The sequence below is a fragment of the Octopus bimaculoides genome, chromosome 2, assembly GCF_001194135.2.
Source record: "Octopus bimaculoides isolate UCB-OBI-ISO-001 chromosome 2, ASM119413v2, whole genome shotgun sequence".
Taxonomy (NCBI): domain Eukaryota; kingdom Metazoa; phylum Mollusca; class Cephalopoda; order Octopoda; family Octopodidae; genus Octopus; species Octopus bimaculoides.
The window spans coordinates 152,315,086-152,338,734 of NC_068982.1; the positions used below are offsets into that span (position 1 = coordinate 152,315,086).

The 23,649-nt window shown below is 33.8% G+C and overlaps 1 protein-coding gene across 1 annotated transcript in view; it reads right to left on the minus strand.

Annotated features, from left to right (window-relative positions):
* LOC106874332 (zinc finger C3H1 domain-containing protein) overlaps positions 1 to 23,649 on the minus strand; it is a 69,479-nt gene that overhangs the window by 37,887 nt on the left and 7,943 nt on the right. The window contains exons 2-12 of the mRNA XM_014922023.2: positions 17,474 to 17,832; positions 15,431 to 15,623; positions 10,776 to 11,017; positions 9,900 to 10,067; positions 7,924 to 8,382; positions 7,014 to 7,136; positions 6,364 to 6,504; positions 3,093 to 3,226; positions 2,796 to 2,970; positions 1,657 to 1,827; positions 230 to 601 (exon numbers count right to left, since the gene is read on the minus strand). Coding sequence (XP_014777509.1) covers positions 230 to 601; positions 1,657 to 1,827; positions 2,796 to 2,970; positions 3,093 to 3,226; positions 6,364 to 6,504; positions 7,014 to 7,136; positions 7,924 to 8,382; positions 9,900 to 10,067; positions 10,776 to 11,017; positions 15,431 to 15,623; positions 17,474 to 17,832 — 2,537 coding nt within the window. The remainder of the gene's footprint in view (positions 1 to 229; positions 602 to 1,656; positions 1,828 to 2,795; positions 2,971 to 3,092; positions 3,227 to 6,363; positions 6,505 to 7,013; positions 7,137 to 7,923; positions 8,383 to 9,899; positions 10,068 to 10,775; positions 11,018 to 15,430; positions 15,624 to 17,473; positions 17,833 to 23,649) is intronic.

Sequence of the window (23,649 nt, forward strand, 5' to 3'; positions counted from 1 at the left end):
AACCACCAAAGGACTTGATCATTTGATATCGTCTCCGTGAAACCCAATATCTAAAGATCATAGTTCACCACCACCTCATCCCATGTCTTCCTGGGTCTACTTCTTCCGCAGAACAACAAACATCTGGAGACTGACAATACAAGTCATTCTTCGAAAGTAATACATTAAATTTTATATGAAAAAGAAAAACATTTATTATTGATCTTTAAAGCAAGCATTAGATATTTACCAAAATCGTTTTAAGGTTTGCTAGCTGTGAATTTTCAGGCATTTCAAAGTTATATTCTGTCTTATCTAATTGCTGAGGGACACGTATATCTGGTTGAATATTTTCTTTGTTCTGGATGATCTCTGGCTTCATTTTGGAGTTGAGTGAAATCATTGAACGTCGTCGAGAATCTATTTTCTCAGCAATTTGTTGAGAGGCTGTCTCAGCTTCCTCAGTACAGTCTAATGAAATTTTCTCCAGTTGAAGGACTGATGATTTGGTAATCTTTTTATTGGCTTGAGTCTGTAGCTTCTGCAACATTAGTGCATACTGTTGTTGCATCTGTTGAAGTTGTTGTCTTTTATGAGGAATGTCCTCAATTTTTGGTTTAAGCTGCAAAGAGATTATCTTGTGCAATAAGTAGCAACCCAATTTGAAGAATAAACATATTTATTGAATGCCAAATTAGCAATATAGTAAAAATCAGTATCAAAATGTTTTATTTTTTCCAGTCATTTGACTGTGGCCATGCTGGAGCACTACCTTTATTAGAACAAATTCACCCCAGAACTTATTTTGTCAGCCTGGTAACTTATTCTATTGGTCACTTTTGCCGAACTGCTGAGTTATGGGAATATTGGTTGTCAAGCGATGGTGGAAGGGCACACACACACACACAGAGACTTCTTTCAAATCCACTCAAAAGGCTTTGGTTGGCCCAAGGCCACAGGAGAAGACACTTGCCCAAGGTGCCACGCAGTGGGACTGAAACCGGAACTATGTGGCTGGGAAGCAAGCTTCTTATCACACAGTCAATGATCTTAAGCGAGTGTAATTTTTAGAGACTTATATTGTTACACTTATGTAACAGCTTCACAACTGGAAATAAACCACTGAAAAAAAAATTCTTACAACGTTTTTGGAATATTAAGAAACCTAAATGAGTATAAAGAATACGCTTATCTAGTTAAGGATTAACATCCTCAATAAAATAATTCTTTAGAATACCCACTGCATATTGAAAGATTTTTAATATCTATACCTACACAACATTTCAATGGGTTATTTTTGAAATAAAGAATCCAAGTTCAAGTTCATCTGGAGTGATTAGAACATCAAACCTATCAATACAGCCTAGATGTAAATATTGTAATACTTTGTCTTTGAAGATGTGATAAGAGATGCAGCATTATTGCTATAGCACAGAGCAGCCAAACTGAACACTTATGATCATTAGCATTTCAACTGGAACAGCCTTCTTGTTTTCTCTGTGTCGGTGGGCAGTCTACATTATACAGTAGCCTTTCAATTTAAAAAGTAATGTATATTTTGAGGGAGATTTACCTTATCTTTAGCAAGTTGATCAATGAATGAGAGGATCCTTCACTGGTACAAGATATACTTGTGCAGATTGTGTTGGTAATAATTTTAACAACATATAGACTTACCTGATTATGTGAAAGAAGGGGCAATACCCTTTTGTTTCCAGCACTATCAACAGCAATTGTACGGGGTTGGTAGCAGGCACCATAAAGACGTTTTCCAATTTGTAGGAGATTCTTTTCTAACTGTAATACCGTGGACTCATTATGAGCAAGCTGAATTTTCACAAGTTGTATCTTAAGTAAAAGATGGCAAAAAAGGAATGTCAATTATCAAAGAGATATGATTGTTGCTCCAGGTTCATTTGTATACAATTGAAGTTACATGAATTGCATGTCTGAATTGAGTTCTTCATACAGCGAGATGACAAAATTAGGCCAATTAGACTAGTCTGGGAAATAGCTGTGTAAGAGAGATGCTTGTAGTACATTTTATGAGACACTGCAGCAAATAAACCACTACTTGCTAGTAACCCAAACACTGACCTGGTGTTTATAAAGCAAAGGTCAATTTTCTGGGATACTCTTTTCTTAAAAAAACAGGTACACTGTATAAGCTAACAAATATGTAATTTATTTAATTGTATCCTGTTAAATTTTTGATCATTTTCAAATTTGAAATATACTGACAGTAGGTTGTTTCATAAGAAATGTGGGCATGAAAAATAATTAAAATATAATGCTAATAGATATTTCTTTTTGCTTTTTAACCAAAATTGTGCTATTTTCAAAATTTATAGAATAGCAACTACTTCAGTTTGAAACCTGCAGTTTGAGCAACATTGTTTTGTCGAGGGGAATAATAGCAAGGTTTGAACTTATTGCACTGTGGCCATAATTCTGGCCAACTAACCTTAAAATTATGTATCTAATTTTCATTTGGTGATTTACAGTTACCAAACAACTATGACAGAGTTGTGATGTCTAGGTGTTACAAATTAATAATACTAACATGCATACAATAAATATATAATTTCCATAGCATATAAACTAACAAATTTATCTTAAGATATTAAAACAAGTTTTCTAGTTTGAGAATAAAATCTTTCCATGGTGTTACATTACACACTTTCTAAACCTTTAATTTTACAATTTATATAAAGGGAGAGAGACAAAGCACAAAGAAAACATTTGTAACTGTGGTTTTGTTTTGAGTTCCTTAAAGATTTTATTAAAGAAAAAAAAGCTAAACCCCAAAATCTTACCTTGTCTTTAATTTTAATATCTTGTTTATGATACATAGCAACCAAATGATCAGAGTTTTTCAGATTTTTCCTGAAAATCTCACACTTCTTTTCTGTTGATTTGATTTTGGTAAGGACTTTTGATGCTTGGGTTACTAGAGCTTTCAATTCTCTTTGGTCTTGTAACATTAGTTTTCTGAAACAAATAATACATATTCAGACAAACACGCAAAAGATATGCACTATTTCACCAAAAGAAAATGTAGTTTACGACACTAAAATTTCAAAACAGTAAAAAAAGATTTTAAAAATATCTACCTTTGAGCAACATATTTCTCTTCGAGTTCCCGAAAGCCCCTGTCTGCAGTATACAAATCTACTTCCTGCTTATTCAGGCTGATATTTTTCTTAATGTTACTAACGTCTTTTGATTCCATACTGTTCTTCTTGGTCTGTAAAAGCAGTTTTAACTTAATTAATTCTTCAGATTTAAAGTAAAACAAAATATACTTAATTCAGGGACGTGCCACCTAGGTAGGCAAGGTAGGCAGTGCCAACCTTGAATAAAACAGATTGTTGTTGTTGTTGTTGTCATCGTTTAACGTCCGCTTTCCATGCTAGCATGGGTTGGACGATTTGACTGAGGACTGGTGAAACCAGATGGCTACACCAGGCTCCAATCTGATTTGGCAGAGTTTCTACGGCTGGATGCCCTTCCTAACGCCAAAACATTTTCCTTTTATGGCAAAATATGCACCTAATTCAATAAAATTATGAAGGTTACTCTGGTTACTATGCATAAAATGCAAAATATTTTATTTTTTTGTAGATTAGTTAGGCATATCAGTATTTAAGCTACGCATAGTACTGCTGTAGTACACGTGCTGTGTACACTCCTACGTTTTCTTTGTGCTACAAAGGCAGAAGTGAATCTGCCTTCAACTCAGTCACACGCCTGTGTTTCACTATTAAAAGGTCACCAACTGCCTACCCTAAGTAAATACTGACAACACATACCTGACTTAATTGTATCTAGCAGTTTTCAGGTATAAAAGAAGAATATTACATATGATCATTGAAAGCAAATAATTTTCTACCAAGTTTATACAAATATCAGCTACATTTTTTTTATCAAAGCCTGCTATTAAGAATTTCAGCTATTTGGCTGAACAAACAGCTAATACTTCCATTTCAACAGTAAAAGCTATTCCTACTACATCACTTCATAAACAACAATTCTGTGTTATATCTAGTCATTTGTTCAACTATCTCATGACCTCAGCCAGTATTGACTTGAAGCCATATAAAAATGACAATTACTATCAGAGAAAACAGAATTGCACTACTCTAGTACTGGTCACTCCTCATTTTACTCTAATTATAAACTCTCATTGCCCACCAATCTAAACCGACTTCAATTAAAATCTACCACTAGAGTTGTGAGCATAATAAACTAGTGTAATTATTTGCTTGGCACCAATTCAATTCAATTCTCTCACCTTAACGATTATTATAATTATTGTTTTCAATCATTTGTTTATCTATTTTTGTCACAAAATTTGGCTTACTACATACTGTAGGTTATAGTCATAGCTATAGTTAACGTTAAGAATGCAAATGTTCATTTATTCTTACTCTAAATCTCGAAAATTCCATCTCTTCATGTTTGTTTTCGATCAGTCCTAATTCTGGAAAATTTTCACTTCTCTCCCTCTCTGTTTCGTTAACCACTTGCTTTGCCCATGATGATTGTTAGTTAATTAATAGCTAACTTTGTCTCAGCTTCTACGAAGGAATAGGGCGAACAGTGCTTGCCGTTTGTGATGTGCCCGTCCGTCCCACTGCCACCACCTATAGCGGAAGTTTTTATCCTCTGACCTCTACCAGATGTCTTTCTCCTCAGCACCTCTAATGGCTTACTATATGGAATGCTCCCCGCCCCCACATCTCTACCTAGTGTCCGTCTCCTGTAGAAAATAGTGATAATAAAACGGTGTAGTGTATGCAGGTTGAAGGCTGTTTGTGTGTTTATGAGATCTGCCAAATGCGAGCTTTCTTTTCAGATGCATAATGCTGCTGTCCCCCATCGCACACCTTCTACACCCTCAGGGTTGGCACATTGAAAGGTAGGTCTGGCGAGATTAATGAGATGCTTGAAAGGAGACAAGTATATTTGTGCTGCATCCAAAAAGTAAGGTGGAGAGAAAGTTCTGCTAGGTTCCTCACAGACTAAGAACATAGGTATAAGATTTTCTGAGAAGGGAACACTGATGGGGCTGGGGATGTGGGTATATTCCTTGTGGAGAAACGGGCTGATGAGGTAATTGAGGTAGTCAGAGTCTGATAAAATATTCAAGCTTAGACTAATGCTGCAACATGGATTAGCGACCATTATCTTGACCTATGCTTCTCAGCTAGGACAACCTGATGCACATAAAGACCGATTTTATGACACCCTCTTACAGATTACCTCATCGACGAATGACAGGAACCTTCTCTTTGTGGCTAGCAACTTCAACAGTTGGTGTGCATGTGTAGTAACATTGATTAGTGAGATTTTAGTAATTAATTGGCAGGCCTTCTTTAAATGTGCTGTAGCATAGCTGTAGTATTGTCCTTAATGGTGAGAGCATATCAGTAATGGCCTGTTAATGAGAGGAATACGTTTTGGTGATGGAAGAGGAAAATTAGTCTTTGAAATGTATTTTTAGCTATATATGTTGAGTACCCAAGAGAGAGGAGTGTAAATTTTGAGGGCATAAATAAGCAGCAAGTTGAGAGCATATCATCCAATATTAGAGGAACTAGACTGTTTCCTTGATATAAACAAGTGATTGTGTCTGTATTGTTGAAAGAGATAAGATTGTTATGGTGCCACTGAAGAATATTTTCAAGGTTTCTGTTCACAGAAATAGTTTTAATATGAGATAAGATTGTATGTAGATGACATCTCTGTATGGTGAATTAAGATGAATGAAAAGCCGTAGTCATCTAAACAGGAATGAGAGTACATTGTTCAAGGTGACAGCAAACAAAATGAGGTAAATTTAACAAAACTTTGAGGCAATTAGAACTAATAAGTTGTAACCAGGGAACTGTCAATAACTATTGTGATAGTACAATCTGCTAGGAAGATTCATCATCCTCATCATCATCATCATTATTATCGTTTAATGTCCGCTTTCCATGCTAGCATGGGTTGGACGACTTGACTGAGGACCGGTGAAACCGGATGGCAACACCAGGCTCCATTCCTATTCAAGAAATGAAATTTAGATGATGTCAAAGGCACTGATACTATTTTTATCAAACTTCTCAGCAGTGTGAAAGCACCAATTAGAGATACACCAGAACAGATCAGGAAGAGAGTTAATGAGCGTTTCCATCAGCTTTCAAACAATAGGCTAATAGCCGGTGATCTCTACACAGCAAGATGGACAATTCTAAAGCATCAAAGAACAACTTCTACACAATTACAGGGAAACAAAAATGGGAAGTGAAGGAGAGAAGGAGGGAGTGAGAGAGAGAGAGAGAGAAAGAGAGAGAGAGAGAGAGAGAGAGAGAAAGAGAGAAAGAGTGAAATATTCACCTCAACTGATTTGCGAGCATCTTTAAGAAATTGGTCAATACCAGACAGAATGTTCTGTTTTTGAGTTTCTGGTTCTGCCTCATGTTCACTATCAGTAGAATCCTCAGCCAAGTTTATTACTACAGAAGGATGCTTCGGAATCTGCAAACATATTGTAAATTAAAACTTTAAAATATTTAATAAATGACAATGGAGAAAGAAATCTCTTTAGACTTTTCTCTTTCCAACGAAGAGTCATGCTCGAAACATTAACAACTCACTCCTTTCACCAAGCATCAAATTAATATATTGCTTGCACATGTCCTCACGTTCATTTTTTACTTTTTTTTTCTTGTTTTTAATTGTTTGTTCTTTGAATTGATTAATAAAATAATAAACCTTTTTCCAAAGTTTAATGTGGATAACAAACATGCAGGCATGAAAGAAATCGTTTCCTTCAAAGTCATTCAGAGCATTCGTAGAGGACATTTTAGGGACAAATTAAAAGATCTACTTAAAAACAATATATACAAATAATGAACTTATGACCATTTATCTTTTTTTTAAGACATAATGTCAATACTTTGTAACCACCTAATAAAATATATATATTGTACATAACATCACAAGCCACTAGATGATAGAAAACTAAAAATTCAAAGATTACATACCTTTGGAGCACAATATGGCTGTTGCTGAGGTGGCTGTTTCTTATCAGGTAAGTTTGCATCAGTGCTGTGAGGAGACTGACTCCTAGGAGAAAGTGGTGATTCTTTCCCTGAAGTATCATCAACCTATAAAAATACATATACTTGTAACTTCTTTGAAATACATTTATATTGGCAGTTAATCAGATCAATTTAAAACATTCCACCACAAGTACAGATTTAGATCAGCTGAAGAGAAGCTGGATGTAGAAAAATCTATTTAAATGAATCTTGGCTGACCCATGCAAGGATGGAAAAGTGGGTGTTAAAATGATGACATGCAGGTGTTTGAATCTCATTCATTTTGTTCAACAACTGTTTTCCATGCTAGTATGGCTTATGGAAGTGACTGCTGAAGTAGGATTTTTACAGCTGGAAACACATCCTGTCACCAATTCATATTTGTTTTTCAAATAAAAGGATAATATGTATGTTGTATTAACTTGCTATTATGATAATAGATAGGTCGTATAAACTGCTAAATATGGGCTCTGAGTGGAACTATTCCATCATTATAGTTGTGCTATGCCTGGCAGGAATACTGTGGCTATTGGAGATTTACACCTTCGTCTATCTTTAAAGTACAAAACAACACTAAGATTCACTGAGGATTTCCAGTCATATTCTCTTGCTTGACATATCCTGAACACCACCAATATCCACTGGTCAAATCAGCCCAGCATTAACTTCATTTGGTACTTCAATGACCCCAGAAGAATGAAAGACAAAAGTTGCACTAAAATTAAGGGACCTGGAAATAGATATAAACAAACACATACACACACCAGTGAACATGCACCCATATACCTTTTTAATTTTGACTAATCTGTGAATGTTAGCCAAAACAATGTATAATGAAGGAAAATCAACTTACAATAGCCTTAGGTAGGATCTGAACACTTTCTTTGCGACGTATGGCCATTGATTGTAGCAACTGTGCCCGCAGCAGCTTCTCCTCTTCTTCATCTTCTTCATAGTCTGGCTCGGGTGGTTTCTCTGGTGGTTTCTCATCAGGTAGTGGTGGAGGGGGTGGAAGTGGTGGTACTAGACCATGAAACATCAATGGTTGTACATTTGGACTTAGAAGTGGATCAAGAGTGTATGGTACTTGTGATGAGGAATCAACATTAGACACAAGGAGAGAGAGTTCATTGGGATTAACTTTCTCAGACTTGTCAACAAGAGGTGGAGGTGGTGGCGGTGGTGGTGGAGGTGGCAGTGGAGGCGGAGGAGGAGGAGGTGGTATTAGATTTACCCAATTTTTTGGATTGCTTTCAAAGTTCAAATCTTGACCATTTCTGTCAGATGCTGGGGGCAGTTCAGATATAGAACTCTATATATAAAATAAAATAAAATAATGAATAAGATCTGACAAAAATTCAAGTTAGAACAAAAGGCTATATTGGGAATAAATTTACTGCACAAAGAATAGCAAAAGTAGGCTTTGGTGGTAGAAACAATTATAATTACAGAAACTATAAGAATCATAATTTTATGACCAAAGCCAAAATTGAAGTCTTTACATGACTGCTCTAGCTTGTAGAAATAGCAGTGAAATCTCCCCCTAACCATACATTATTTTAAATAAGGAAAGGGTACATTAGATAATAAACAACCAGACAAACACAAAAATATGATAGTTATGGTTAAAATGCTTTTGACCATAAGTCTCAATCACAGTTGATAGGGAATTAAACAGCAAGAAGTTTAACATGTAAAAGTAAACTGATTGTCTGCTGGAACTACCTACTTACTAAATTATAGTTTAAGTAGATGAATATCAAAGCACTTACACAATTAACATAATCCTAAAGCACATACATGAAACAGTGCACGACAAGGCTTGCTCTTTGGATTATGGCTACAATTCAATCAACAGGCTTCCACAAAGTTTCTCTCTACTGAATTACATTTACAAGGCTTGGGTCAATGCAAACTTATGACAGAGGACACTTGCCCATGTGATTATAAAGCAAATTTTATTACCTTTTTTCCATGCCGGCATCCACTCAAGACAGGCATACAGATGTGCACATACTCACATTAAGTAGCATTAAAACTATGTCTAATAATGAGGTTAAATGTTATTATAGACATTTACATTACAGCTCTGAACATTGTAGACAACAGGTAAATAAAGTTAATTTGAAAATGAGATAATATGAAAGATACTTATAAGCGACTTATTCTTTTAAATTCTATTTCATTATTGTTGATACTATTGCTTAATAATAGATCAGCTTTCAGCTCTAACTGAGCAGACCTATGGTCAAAGATATTGTTGCCACGATGATCATGCCTGTACATATCTGGGATTACACTGACTCAATGTGTCCATTTAAAACAGTAGCTGTTGGTTTTTCTACTAATCATATAGAAGGTCCCTCACTGGTTTGATAATTTTTTCTGTTAGGATGAAACCTCAACAACAACTCAAAAACACTGTCAACATTACTTTAAGACTTACAATAAACAACCAAATATTTAAAACACAGAACATCATCATTTAATGTCTGTTGTCCAAGCTGGCATAGGTTGGACAGTTTGACAAGGGCTGGCAAGCAAGAGAGCTGCACCAGGCTACAATTTGATTTGGCATGGTTTCTACAGCTGAACGCCCTTCCTAAAACCAACCACTTTACAGAGTGTGCTGGGTCCTCTTACATGGCACTACACAAGCGCTTTTACATGGTACCAGCATGCAAAAGTGCTTGAGATGGTTTGGTAAATAATTGCATAGGTAAATATATAATTGCTTTTGTAAATATTTTAGTTTACTACAGAAACAATTGCTTGGTAAAATATTGGTTTACTAAAATAATTGCTTTGGTAAATAAATGCTTTACTTGCCATAAGGGATGGCTCTCTTTGTATATGAATGTCTTCAATTTCATTAACAGCAACAAGACCATCATCAGAATCTATTTCCATTGCTACCTCTTCATAGTTGTCTTGGAGCACCTTACTTGTTTTACCATCACTTTTGGTTTCATTCAGCTGGGACAAACAGGATGGAGGCTAGATGTTCAAATAAAGATATTGAAGAAATAATGATGACAAATTCATACTACTTAACTGAATTTTTTTTTTACAAACAATATTTACTTGTACATAATGCAAAAATTTATATTCAGGTCAAAATTGGAGAGAGAGAGAGAGAGAGGGAGGAGAAGCATTACACTCAAGAATAGTAAAAAATGTAAACAACCTGTGAAAGTGAAGATACCAAAAGAGGAAGCCCCAAGGCAGCTAACAATGTATATATTTCATTACCTATAGAAATGGCAATTGTTAATTCTATTTATTAGCATGCTGCTGGCATAAGGTTATACACTATTTTTTAAAAGTAGTTATTTAATTTAAAAGATTACAGTCTAAATTGTGAAAGATACATTACTGATGTATGCTGGTAGTGAAAGGAATATTCAGTACACATCATTGTAATAAAAGTACATACATGAAAAGAGAAAAGAGATATTGCTTAAAGTATAAAATCAAAACTAAGTCCTAGAATTTAGTTAAAATTTACACTTAAAGTCAAAACATATATCAATGATTTTTAGCTAAAAATAAAAGGATAGAGTATTGTACTCCTGAAAATGTAATAAGCTGCTATGGATAAGACATTGTTAACCAAGTGGTTTAAACAAAGATCAGTTATTAATAAAAGTCTATATTTTATCTCTGTTGGATATGTATATTTTAATGAAAGAAAATGAAACACACCTTATTATTAATTGCCAATTCCTTCTTCTTTTCACTGAGATACTTTGCTAGTCTCTCTATTTGTTCAACTGGGTCATCTACTTCAAGAATTTTATTTATCTCTCTGCGTTGGTTATTTACCAATTTTGACTTATCTTCACTGGAACTCAATCTTCTACGACATGAACGGTAAGCTGGTCGGTGCTTCAGGAATCCAAGTTTCCGTTTGATTCCGCTTTTATTACAGGATTGTTCTCTCAACACTGAAAGTAACAATTATTGTAGTATTTATGTACAGTCCTGAAATTAGCCCCATGTCTTTCACCAATATGATCTCGTAATTACCAAGGAACCATTTACGAATTAAAGTATAGTCACTGCAGTTACCTCCCTGAAAGCACTAAGAAACCTAAGTTTCTCAAGGTTTATTATTGAAAAAAGTAACTAAGAACTGCATTGGAGAACTCTATAGGACACAATTACTGCTACCTTACAAGCATCTTCAGTTCCCTCCAAAAGAAAAGTGTTCAACTGTTTGACAAAGACTCTCATACCAACACACTTCAACAACTAACTGAAAGAAATGCTTCTCTTGTGTTTCTTCTACTGCACAATTGGCAGCGTTGTATATACCCTTTACTCAATTGCCTTTCTTCAACCCAATATAGATACTGCATTAAACATTTCACTCAAACCTAACTCAAAAAGCTATAACAGTCTGGAAGTCTCTTTCCCGGCAAAAATTGCCCTACCGAATTTCAAACAGAATGTCAAAAAAGCCTCATAATGTCATGAGCCCTGCCCCACTTCCAACCAAATGGAGAGGATTTTCATATAAAATAATTTAATTTGTATTGGAGATTATCAGAGTAATTGTTATTCTTATTTCCAACATTCAATTACAGCAAGTTACACTTAATGTATGTACAACAAAAGGAATAATTCTATAGTAAAGCATTTCAATAACAAATATTTCACTCTTTATACAACTTGACTAATTTTAGCACAAATATATTATTCAGAAAACCTGAAGAAGTAAATTTCTTTGATGAAATTTGTAAGTATTTGAGTCTAACTTGATAAATGGCAAGGCATCGATACATCTGACAACAGTTTTCCACTTTTAAAATAGATAAGAGTGCAGAAATATGTAAATAGACATATAAGATATACAATTCAAGGGGCATGAATCTATCTCAATTCACAAAGCCTACAATGAACAACCAACCATATGAATCAAGACTAAATATCACAAACATCCCTACTAGTTCTGAAATCACAACTGAAGAAGCAAAAAGAAAACCTATAAGCAATACACCTGGGGTGGCCAAATACACTAAATGCAAGAGCCACATATATTAAACATCAAATGCTCAAGAGTTGCAAGACATTTACATATTGCATAAATATTTGGTAACAAAAATTAGATATAAATATTAACAAATGCATGTCTACAAACTTTTTTATTGACTTTCAACTTCTAAATTTGTTTCAACAATCAAAAGTATACATATATTCTTTTAAAAAGTGGAATTGTTTTAATCAAATAACACCTTGCAAAATTACAGCCTTTAATATTTTTATGATTGCTACTGCTATGAGTACCAGGATATTAAAGCCACTGTTTGCAGCTCGTAAAGGTCTTGTGAGTCTCCACCTTGGCAGTGAATCTTTAATCCTTTCAATACTAACCTGGCCGAAAAATTTTTTGGTTCATAAGACCAACACAGCTGTAGCCGGCCGAGAGTACCCATTGTTAGTTAAATGTGAACTTAAGCACAAATCTTGTTAGTACATTTGTGAAAATACGTGATTTCACTTTGCAAATAGTTGAGTTATAGTATCCGACATTGCTTGACGTGATATCTGAACTCAGTGAATTTTGGGAGATTTTTTTCCACATTTTTTCAGCATCGATTTTTTTTTCAACTTTGAAAATGGATAGGAGTTTCATGCTATCAAGCAGTGATTCCGAATTTAAAGGTTTCTCAACAGAAAATATGGAGATATCAAGAAAGAGAATGAATGAGGTACCAAAGCACGTGGTGTACGAGAATGAATAGGATATTTCTGTATCTGAAACCGAAAGCAGCGATTCTGAAAAAACTGAAAGCAGTGATAGTGACAGTAAAGACGATTTTACATCGAAATGAAGTAAAAACTTTAAAAATGTTTTTATTAGCAACTTTTCTGGAGAAGGGGGTCTTATCCATAGTCTTTCTTAGGACGCGAAACCGTTAGACTTTTATTTTTTTCAGTATGCTTGTTTGAAGCGATCACTGCAGAAACAAACTGTTACGCAGAATGTAAACAAATAGTATTTCAGTTTATTTCGCCTTTATGGTACACCTATTCTGTTGTGCATTAAATTCAACTGATAATCTAGTGATGTGCACAATTCTTCTATATCAAAATTTTGTTGCATACCCAATTGAATATTAGCTGATGATTCATTTTCTATGGTGATGTTTAAACAAAATTTTAATTTTTGCTCAGTTTACCTGGATATACTTGTAATTAAAGTCACATTGAGACGAAAGTTATACAATAGAATTAAGAACCCTTTCTTTAATTATGTTCCAAATATCACATTAATATGTTGATAAGTAAAAAAGTTACAGTTGTTTAATGAAACTAGTCTAAATTAATGATTATTTTAGAATTTAATTGAAACTCATGAGCAGTGTATTTTGGTCAGAAATATAGTAACGAAAGGGTTTATACTGTGGCTGATAGGTTGTCAAGGCTGTACAAATTGGCTTCATCATGTTTCACAGCAGTATGTCATGCTAAAAATGGTAGGGTGTAAACAATTTCCTTCGATTATAGATACTTTATATCTAGAACTTATTTCCAGACTTCATTTGTGAACTGGAATTTGGGGATCATGTTTAGATTCACATCTTCAACATATGATTCTGTAGCCAGATATTTAAAAACTGGACAGTCACCACTGATTACATGAACCATGTATGAGTTTATAAAAAAAAAAAAAAAATGAGGCAAGACTTCAGCTGCAACAAGACATAAAACATGGCTGGGAAATTATCAAGCAATCTTTGTAATTTACCTTAGTATTTTTCAGGTTCTGGTCTTTTATTTCAATGTCAAAGAATGTATCTACTTTACTAAGGATTGGATAAGTGTTTGAAGTTTCTTGACAAGATGTCTTTTTGGATAACATTTCAAAAACTGAAAATCAACTGAGTAAGATCAGAAACAACCTTATCCTTCCAATGGAGTACCAAGTTGAGAGTTTGTACATGTTTTATCATGTGAATAAGGAACATCAGATCATGCATCCATTCATCACTTTCCATGCATATCACAATAGAAAGAAATATCACTGAGTTTACATGAGAGCTTTCAATCCTCAGAATTCCTGAAATGTCAGGTCTTCCTTTTAAGTATGAGAAATTAACAACTTCAAGATCAGTTTGCTTAACATCTTCATATATAAAATACTTGGCTGCAAGCTGTTCACACTGAAGAATGTAGATGGAGAAATTCTGGAAAGCAGGGATTTCTTTTCTTTAATGCAATTAATTCTGCATTTCTCTCATTATTGCAAATGCTCTGTCTGATGCAGCACTGATGAGTCTACTCAGTGGAATATCAATATTTAAGGTTCTACCAAGCACATTTTTTCATGTCAATGGCACCAATTGTTTTTGAGGCTAATGCTATTTCCATCACAACTTACATCAGAAGAAGCCTGATAAACAAATACCAGTTGTGGGATACCCTGTCTGCTGTAGATTCACCAAGAACTAAACTGAATTCCGAGAAATTCTTTAACTCATTTTGCATTTATCTGCAACATCAATACTGATTGGAAAGAATCATTTTGTGATAACAAAGTTTGTTTGCTTGGTCACTGAAATTTATAATTATTATTTTTTTACCAGGGGAAGGGGTCAACATTTAACAATGTAATAACTTCAGGTATATTCTTCAGAACAAATTCATCATAAAGTCGAATTTAGCATTAAAAAAATTCTATATTCCATAACACAGCATAACTAGCTCTCACTGTTGTTTCAGTTTTTTGTTGAAAATTATCATAGATCTGTTGGTTATTTAGTCATGCCTTATTATAGCTGACTCGTTTTCTGATTTTGATGGATAATCACAAAAAATGATTTTGCAATTTACTTTGTAATGGTGCTCTTAATTACTAGCTTTGTAATAACTTTCTTTAATGGTAAATGCAAAATCTTCCCGCTTTTGTAAAAATCACTGAACTCATCTATTTTACAGCAAAGAGAAGTAGTTTCATATTTCATTATTTTATAACATTAACATCTCTTATCTTTTGAAGTTATTTTCCAATTTATCTCAATATTTTTTGATACTATCTTTCTTGAAAATGTTTAGTAATAATTGGGTGAGGAGTAGGCTATTACATGTACACAATTTCTCCAGGGAGCTTTGCTACATGCTTTCTCACATTATAAAAGAGTGGGTGGAGTGGAACTGGAAAGAAAACTATATATATATATATATATCTCTTGCAAAGTAAACTTTTTAACCAGACAACCATGCCAGCACTTTATATATACATATATATGGCTATTTTTATTGTACTAATCCAAGAAATCTATGTAGCAATGGAATGCAGAAGTAGACAAAATTCATTTCAATTTTTTTATGCAAAATAAGTTTTGAGAACAAACCTGTTGACTCTCTTTTATATGACGATCTATTTGAAGAGTTTGTCTTCCGACGCAGAGTCTCAGATCTTGACCGACTAACAGGCTTTGACTGAGAGGATTTTGAAACAGAGGGTTTAGGTTTGTTATTTTCTGATGTTGAGGCTAAAGCAATGCGTCGCAGTTCTTCTATTTCATCATCCTCGTCTTCAGCCTTCTGAAAAACAAAATATGGAAAGACAAACATGGCTAAAAGAAAATGGAAAGTAAATGAAAAACACAATATACAAAAATTCAGTACTTATATAAAATTGACAATACAAAGAAAGACAGTAACATATCACATTAAGAATGACAAATATTTAAGTTTTCTTTTATCTTTTTACTTGTTTCAGCTCATGAGCACGGCCATTAAGTAGTTAAATGGATCATAATCTTACAATTTCAAGAAGTTATATTTCTCATTCATATGTGAGAAGAAATGAGATCAGGAATAACAGAGACAAAATCTGTAGTTGGTAACCAAAATAGGGACCATATTTGGGATAATGAATCTATTATTAATGTTCAAGTTATATAAAAAGTAGGGCTAAAACTATACAATCAACAACATTTAATTTTAAGACCTGCTGAAGCAGACAAACATTTTTTCTAATACAACTTGAATAAGTTTATTGCTTACTAAAGTGACTTTGTATTTAAACATTTATGATTTCATAGTATTCAGTCAACAGCCTTTCTAGAAATAGATATATCTGACAACCATCTAATCATGTATTAAAAGGAAAACGTAAAATGAAATAGCAGAACCAATAAATGAATGTTGTCAGTATTTCCAAGAGTATCAAACAATTCACCTTTTAATATCAATAAAATATCTATCACAGGAAAAGAAATTTTCAAAAATTCTGTATAAAACATCATCATCATCAATTAATGTCTGCTTTCCATGGAGCTGGCTAGGCAGAAGACTACAATGTCTGTTTTGGCATGGCTTTTATGACCAGATGCTCTTTCTAATGCCAACCACCCAGCAAAGTGGACTGAGTGCTTTTTACATGGCACCAGCAGTCAATATCAGTTTTGGCATGGTTTTTACAGCTGAATGTCCCTCCAAATACCAACCATTTTACAGTGTGGACTGGATATTTTTTTACATGGCACCAACACTGGCAGGATCACCAAATAGTTTTCAAAACAATGAACCTTTGAGAATGGAAGAAGCAACCTTGTATCAGGTGATGAACGGTTAGTGTGACAGAAACAGGTGCCTTGCTGTAGAGAAGATATATGGTTACTCAGTCAGAGAGAAACAAAAAGATCAAGAATGAGGACAGAAACAGGTATGTTGCTGTAGAGAAAATACATGGTTACCCAGTCAGAGGGAGAGAGCATGAGAAAAAGAGAGAGTAGAAGAATGTGAGAGTGCAAGAGAGAGCAGGAGAGAGATGGTGGCGAAGTGCCAGGACATACTCATAGGTAACAGGGATCAGAATATAAATGGGATAGTCAAGTAGAGCAAGAGAGAGACAGATGTCGGCAAAGTGCCAAGGCATACAAACAAGGAACAGGGATTAGAATATAAATAGTAGGGCATTGCCAAAGGTGCATGAGTAAAAAGTAGAGACTTCACATGAATGCAAAGTGTTGGTGTGGGGAATGGAGTGACTGTGAAACCTGCGTAAAGGGGGTGGGGGGACAACAGGATAGCAATGATACAGTGAGCACAGGATTGGGGAGCAAGAGATAAACATAGGGCATGAAAAAGAGGAATTGTGAGGAAGATATGTAGTTTGGTTTGTTGGGGTAGGGTGTACATGTGGGTGGAACATACAGCACTTCTAGAACTCAGTTTCACTTAAGTGGGTAGGTCTTCTCAAGAATCTCATACCACCAGACATCTTGGTCCATTGTCATGTATAGTAATATCATTTTCTCAAGAAAATTTAAAATAGGTACACAGTGGTCAAGTTGACAATCATTACTAGATTAAATCTGACAGTCCAAAATGAAAATTCATAAGCTATATTTTGGAAAAACTTGGAAAAAAGATAAATAAAAACTTACATGAGAATTAACAAAAACTACTCTCTTATCATTACTTTCTGACCCAGACTTTGGTGGATTCCATCGACTTTTTGTTTTTTTATTAGACTCTGAAGATGATTCATGAGATTGAGAACCTTTGGAGCTAACAGAAATAGTTCGATAGGAGTCCCAATTCTTGTTGCCAGGAGACTGAGTAGATTTATCCTGAACAGCTAAATTCTCTTCTTCATCAAGATTGGCTATTTGTTTCTGAATACTACGGTACTTTCTCAACAGGTCTTCATAGTCACTGTTTTCCTTGAGAGACGACATTTGATGAGCACCACCAGAAAACAGCGATGCACGACTCTCACGCATTCTCCGTTTCTTCTCCCATACTGAAATTAATTGTTAAGGGTAACAACAGACATTCATATACATATGAAATCATCATATATATATATGAGAAGTCCACTGTGTGGTGTTATTATTTTTCTGTAATAATGCCCTTTATATAAATATATATATATATATATACAAACACACAATTGTGTGTTAATGTAGACTGTAACAATAAGAACAATGTAAGAAAAACTAAAATTGGTATGAGTAAGAATTAACAACAGGACAGCTGATATGGATGGCAGTTTAGAGATTATAAATTATCTGATGAACAATTAACTACATTGCTAGTCATCTCGATAACTTGTCTCAGTGTAACAGGTCTAACATGTATGTATATGTATATATGTATATATATATATATATATATATATATATATATATATATAAATATATATATAAAAAGTAAAAATGATACAGCTTAACCAGAAATTTAGTAGTGAATCTGCAATGAAATCAAGGAATAGAAAAAGAAAAAAAAACTTATTTTAGCCTACTTAACATACTATGTCAACCCACTGGTTTTACAATATAAAGTGCTTGTTTTTAAGCATTCATATTTAAACTATAACTTCACTTTATAATTTTATGCAAAATGGTTTTGTTAGATTCCAAACACCAACTTCAATGAATAAAATTAGCTATGTTACTAAACCCATCTAAAGTCTAGTAATTCACAAAAATATTTTACAGAAGCATAGTGTACTTCATTAGAAATACCTTCATGGAAAGATCGATCTTAGTTTTTAATAATGGCAATAATAATAATGACTATTATATTGTTGAACTTAAAGTATGTTCATAACTTTTTCTTCACAATGCTTTCAAATATGACCTGTATGAAGGTGATCTAAATATTGTTAATGTGGATAATTGGGGAAAGTATCTATATAAAAATATTTTATAGACTCAGCAGATGAATTATCAACTGCATAGGTTTAAATAAAGCCCTGAAGCTGAAATATACAGAAATATGCAATTCAAGGAATAAATAGGAACATTTAAAATTAGAAAAAAAAAAAAAACAACTCATCATTCATCAATGTAAACATGAGCTGATTATTTCTTCAAAAGGGTTGGTAAATTAGAGTCAGTTACACTTTTCTTTCGTTCTTTTACTTGTTTCAGTCATCTGACTGCGGCCATGCTGGAGCACCACCTTTAGTTGAACAAATCGACTCTAGGACTTATTCTTTTTTAAGCCTAGTACTTATTCTATAAGTGTCTTTTGCTGAACTGCTAAGTTATGGGGACGTAAACAGACACACAAATACATACATGTGTGTGTGTGTATATTATATATATATATATATATTACATATACGACTGGTCTCTTTCACTTTCCGTCTACCAAATTCACTCACAAGATTTTGGTCAGTCCGAGGCTATAGTGGGCGACACTTGCCCATGGTGCCATGCAGTGGAACTGAACCCAGAACCATGTGGTTGGGAAGCAAGCTTCTTACTACATAGCCACACCTGGTTTCAAGAGAAAATACTTTGAACAGGATTAGTGTTGACTTAGGGTTAAATAACAACAAACTGTCAATGTCAGTATGAACAACGGCAATATAGAGAAGAGGTCAACAATTTGTAATTATGTATTTTTATCTCAATACACAAGAAAAAAATAAAAGCAAAAAAGGCCAGTTTAATAGTGCGTTGTGAACATCAAGGGAGACAATCCTGTAAAACAAATGGGGTAGTCAATTTTAAAAATATGATATGGTAGTACAAGCCAACATTGTTTGTCAAAAAGGAGGATTAGTCACAACTGGAAAAGTCTAATCAAAAGTCTCTTACAAAATTGATAACAATGAAAGTTGTGTTCATGACAGATTGATAAGCTGAGATGGTAAAAAAACTTGTGACAAAGCATTTTGATCACATTTTTGTCACTAATTCTATTACAAAATTCACATCACAACTTAGCATTGTATGTAGGTAAAAATCAGAGTTAATCTATGAAAATCATGTATTATCATGCTTATAACCTTTCAAATTAAATCATGTTTCTGAAAAGGTGGAATGAGTAAAGATGTTGATATGCCATAATTCAGCTCCAGTTCAGGAAACATCTGGTGAAAAGTATTCTAATGAAAATCACTTAAGTTTGTGAGGGATTTTCTGTTATGTATTTGGAACAACATTAACCTTGTTTTTAAGATAGTGAAATGAAATTTGAGGGATTTATGTTGCAGTTCTGTTTATGTTCAAGCCGAATAAATATATAATACAGTATTATATCTGAATTATCACAAATAATATACTACCAGTCCAGACTTAACTGATTCAATTTTTCGAAACATTGCCATTATTCTAGACAGTGTTAAAACAGCAAGCTGGCAGAATCATTAGCATGCTACCCAAATTGCTTAAAGGCATTTCATTTGTCTTTTTGTTCTGAGTTCAAATTCTGCTGAGATTGACTTCGCCTTTCATCTTTCAAGAGTGATGAAACAAGCATCAGTTCAGTACCAGTCCCTGTCAATTTTCAGGTCTTGTGCTTATAGTAGAAAGGATTACTGCTGTATTGCTTCTATAACCTTAACAACTATTGTCGTGTGTAATGATTTACAAAAATGTCAGCAATGTATGCACATAAATAAAAATCCATGTGTGTGAATAAGTTAAACATTTTTGAACTGCAATAGAAATTTAGTAAAGCGAGACATAATATTGTCAGAAATCTGAAACTAAAAGAAGAATAAGACAAAGAAACAAGTAATGCTAAAGCATGGTAGTAATGGGTGGTACCTCAAAATTAGAGTGGGGCAGTCAAGATATGTCTAACTTGCATGTTTTAAATAACATGTAATCTTTATATCTAGTTCATTTTAATGATGAAAAACAAAAAGGGGAAGGACAGAATGTCTAACTAAAGATTTGTCTACCAAGTTGTAAAATGCACAAAGGAAGTTACAATTGTTTCTAACACAAACATAAGGCCTGAAATTTAGGGGAAGGGAGTTAGCCGTTATCATCCCAGTATTTGACTGTATCTTATTTTATTAGCCTTGGATGGATGAAAGGCAAAGTTGACCTCAGCTGGATTTGAACCTAGGTTGTAAAAAGTCATAAGTAAATACCACATGGCATTTTGTTAGACACAATGCTGCCAGAGAAGAAATTCCTTAAAGAATTATGTGAAAAACTCTGAAAATAATAGGACCCATATCAAAATGTTTACAAGGAAAGTGCTTTATGCTACCTCACCATATCAATTAGTAATGTATCTCTGTAAATTTAAAAGTGTTATATTTAAAACAGAAGCATAAGTTTTCTCACCAATTTTGCAAGAGAGTATTGTTTAGACTGATGATCTGAAATATTTCAACAGTAACCAATGTAAAAAAAAACAGGTTGAAATTAAGAACTTTGATCAGTTTGTTACAGAATTGAATATAGTGGTGAAAGACTATAGGTGCCATTTCAGATGGTGAGTGGTTAGAGACTTATAGACAAATTCAGATAAAGTTTTTGTTGCATTAAGGATCAGAACCATATAGAAAATGGGTAGAAGTTATGAAATTGTATGAAATGACTTAAGATTTAAATATGGTAGCAGAAGACTAACACTAGAAGGACCAAGTGCATCAACTGACACATTCTGAAATCTTAATTGCAAACAATTCAAAACCTTTTGTAGGTTTTGACATCATGGTGCTTGACTTGTCATAGTTTTATAATATCTATATATATTATAAATTACAGGTTGTTTGCACCAACTGTAAAGAAAAAATAAACCACATACTACCTATAAGGACTACATGTGTCAATTCATTGGCAACTTTTGAAACTTGCACCTGCTTCTGTTTATAAATACATGTGACAACAGTTTAGATATTTAGTAATTTCAAGGCCTTTTCAGCTCAAAAAACAAAACTGCAGTTTAATCAGAACAATTTGTCAGAATAGAAGTGATTTACCAGAAGCAGTGAAACAGGTGAAAACAGCCCATAAAACTGGTTTTGAAATCCAGAGAGAGGCCTACTGCTGCTTACATTGTACCAGCACAAAAAAAAAAAATCGAAGTCTATTGTTTTTTTGAGTACTTTACAGCAACATGTGGAAGTTTTTTCTGAAAATAACGCCAAGAATCTGACAACATACTTTTTTATAACAAAAATGAGGTAGGTGTGGACATGTTTGATCAAATGCTAAGGCTTTATTCAGTCAAAGGACGCAGTAGACGATCGCCAATGCACGTCTTATTTTTTATATTTTGGATGTGGTTCTTATAAACAGCTGGGTTACATACAGAAGGGTTTGCAACTCAGTCATTAGTTGACGGGAATATATATTCAAAAAGTTGCTGAAGAACTTTGTGGTGATTCACCTCACAGTCATTCATGTGCTATTGAAGAAACATCTACCTCTAGGAATAAAGTCAGACGTATGTGTGAAAAACAAAATGCTGAAAGAGAACCACAGAAATGTACAGAGTCTGTAAAAAACCTGTGTGTGGCAAATGTGCACTAAAACATTGCGATGGATGTTTAGAATTTCAGTAAATTTCTTTATTTTGCAAGGATAAATTTCTTTCAAAATATCATATTGTGACTAATGTCATCAAGTCATAAAATTCAATAGATTTATACATTTAATAAAAGGTTTTCTACCTCTCCTTTTCTTCCCTATCACTTTCAAATTAAAAAAAACATCTTTGTGTCAATTGATGCACTCTAGTCCTTCAAGGCAGGTGAAAAGACCAGTCCTTCTAGTGTTAATGAAGACAAATGTCATCTCAAATACAGAAAATGGAAATTAGTAATTCAAAGAATATCAGAAAAGGAAAATGAATTTGGATACAATCAACTGGGCAGGAACCATTATCCCTTTTAGAAAAGGCTCAATGTTGATATATGGAAAGAAAAACAAAAACAAATGGAAAGAATCTACGGAACTTAGAAGACTTTGTTTTCAATGGTTCAGCGATGTGTAAAGGAAGTAAACTCCGGGCATGAATGTGAAAAGCATCAAAATTAACCACACTGAAGTAAAAGTACAACTCAATTCAAGACACGATGCAACATAATATTAAAAAGGTTAAATCTGAAACTTAATTTCACAGATTTTATATCTTTTAATATGTTCGCAGCCCACAGAATTATGCTTATTGGGAGAGTTAACATGCTGCCATATCAGTAAAAGTAGGAACTTCAAGTTTTATATAACTATCAAGGTATTAAATGGACAAGGAATAATGCATGCAAACATTTATATCTAATGAAGATTCAAAAGAAATTGAGTTTTTTCAAATCAGCTGCTGAAATAGTGGATACTTGAAAACAAAAACTACAAGAAATGAAGGAATATTCAACAACTCATGGTTATGTACTAAAACAAAAAAACACCATTAACATGTTCAACCTGTGATACACCTAGCAAAGAAGAGTGAATGCAGTAAGAAATTAATAAGTTACTGTAAAGTTTCAGTTTATTGCACAAGTAAAAACAGAGGACAGTGAAAGGCATAGAAGACAGTTCAGCATATTAACAAGTTAGAAACTTGAAGACGGAGCTTGCATAAGCTATCAACTTTAAACACTATTACATCCGGTTTGCAATCAAATCTTTCAAAAATCAGACCACAACAGAAGACATTGCATGAGATGCCTCAGTTACGAGCATGGTGAGGAGACTAATTTGAAATTGAATTTAAAAACACAAGATGCACACTACAGTTTTGAATAACACTTGTTCCTACTTGTTAGTATCAAAACAGGAAAATATGAAACTGAGTGATTTTAATGTGGTGTGAAAGAAGGAAAGTTGTAAATCTAGTCGAGTTAATGGTTCCTCATGAATAT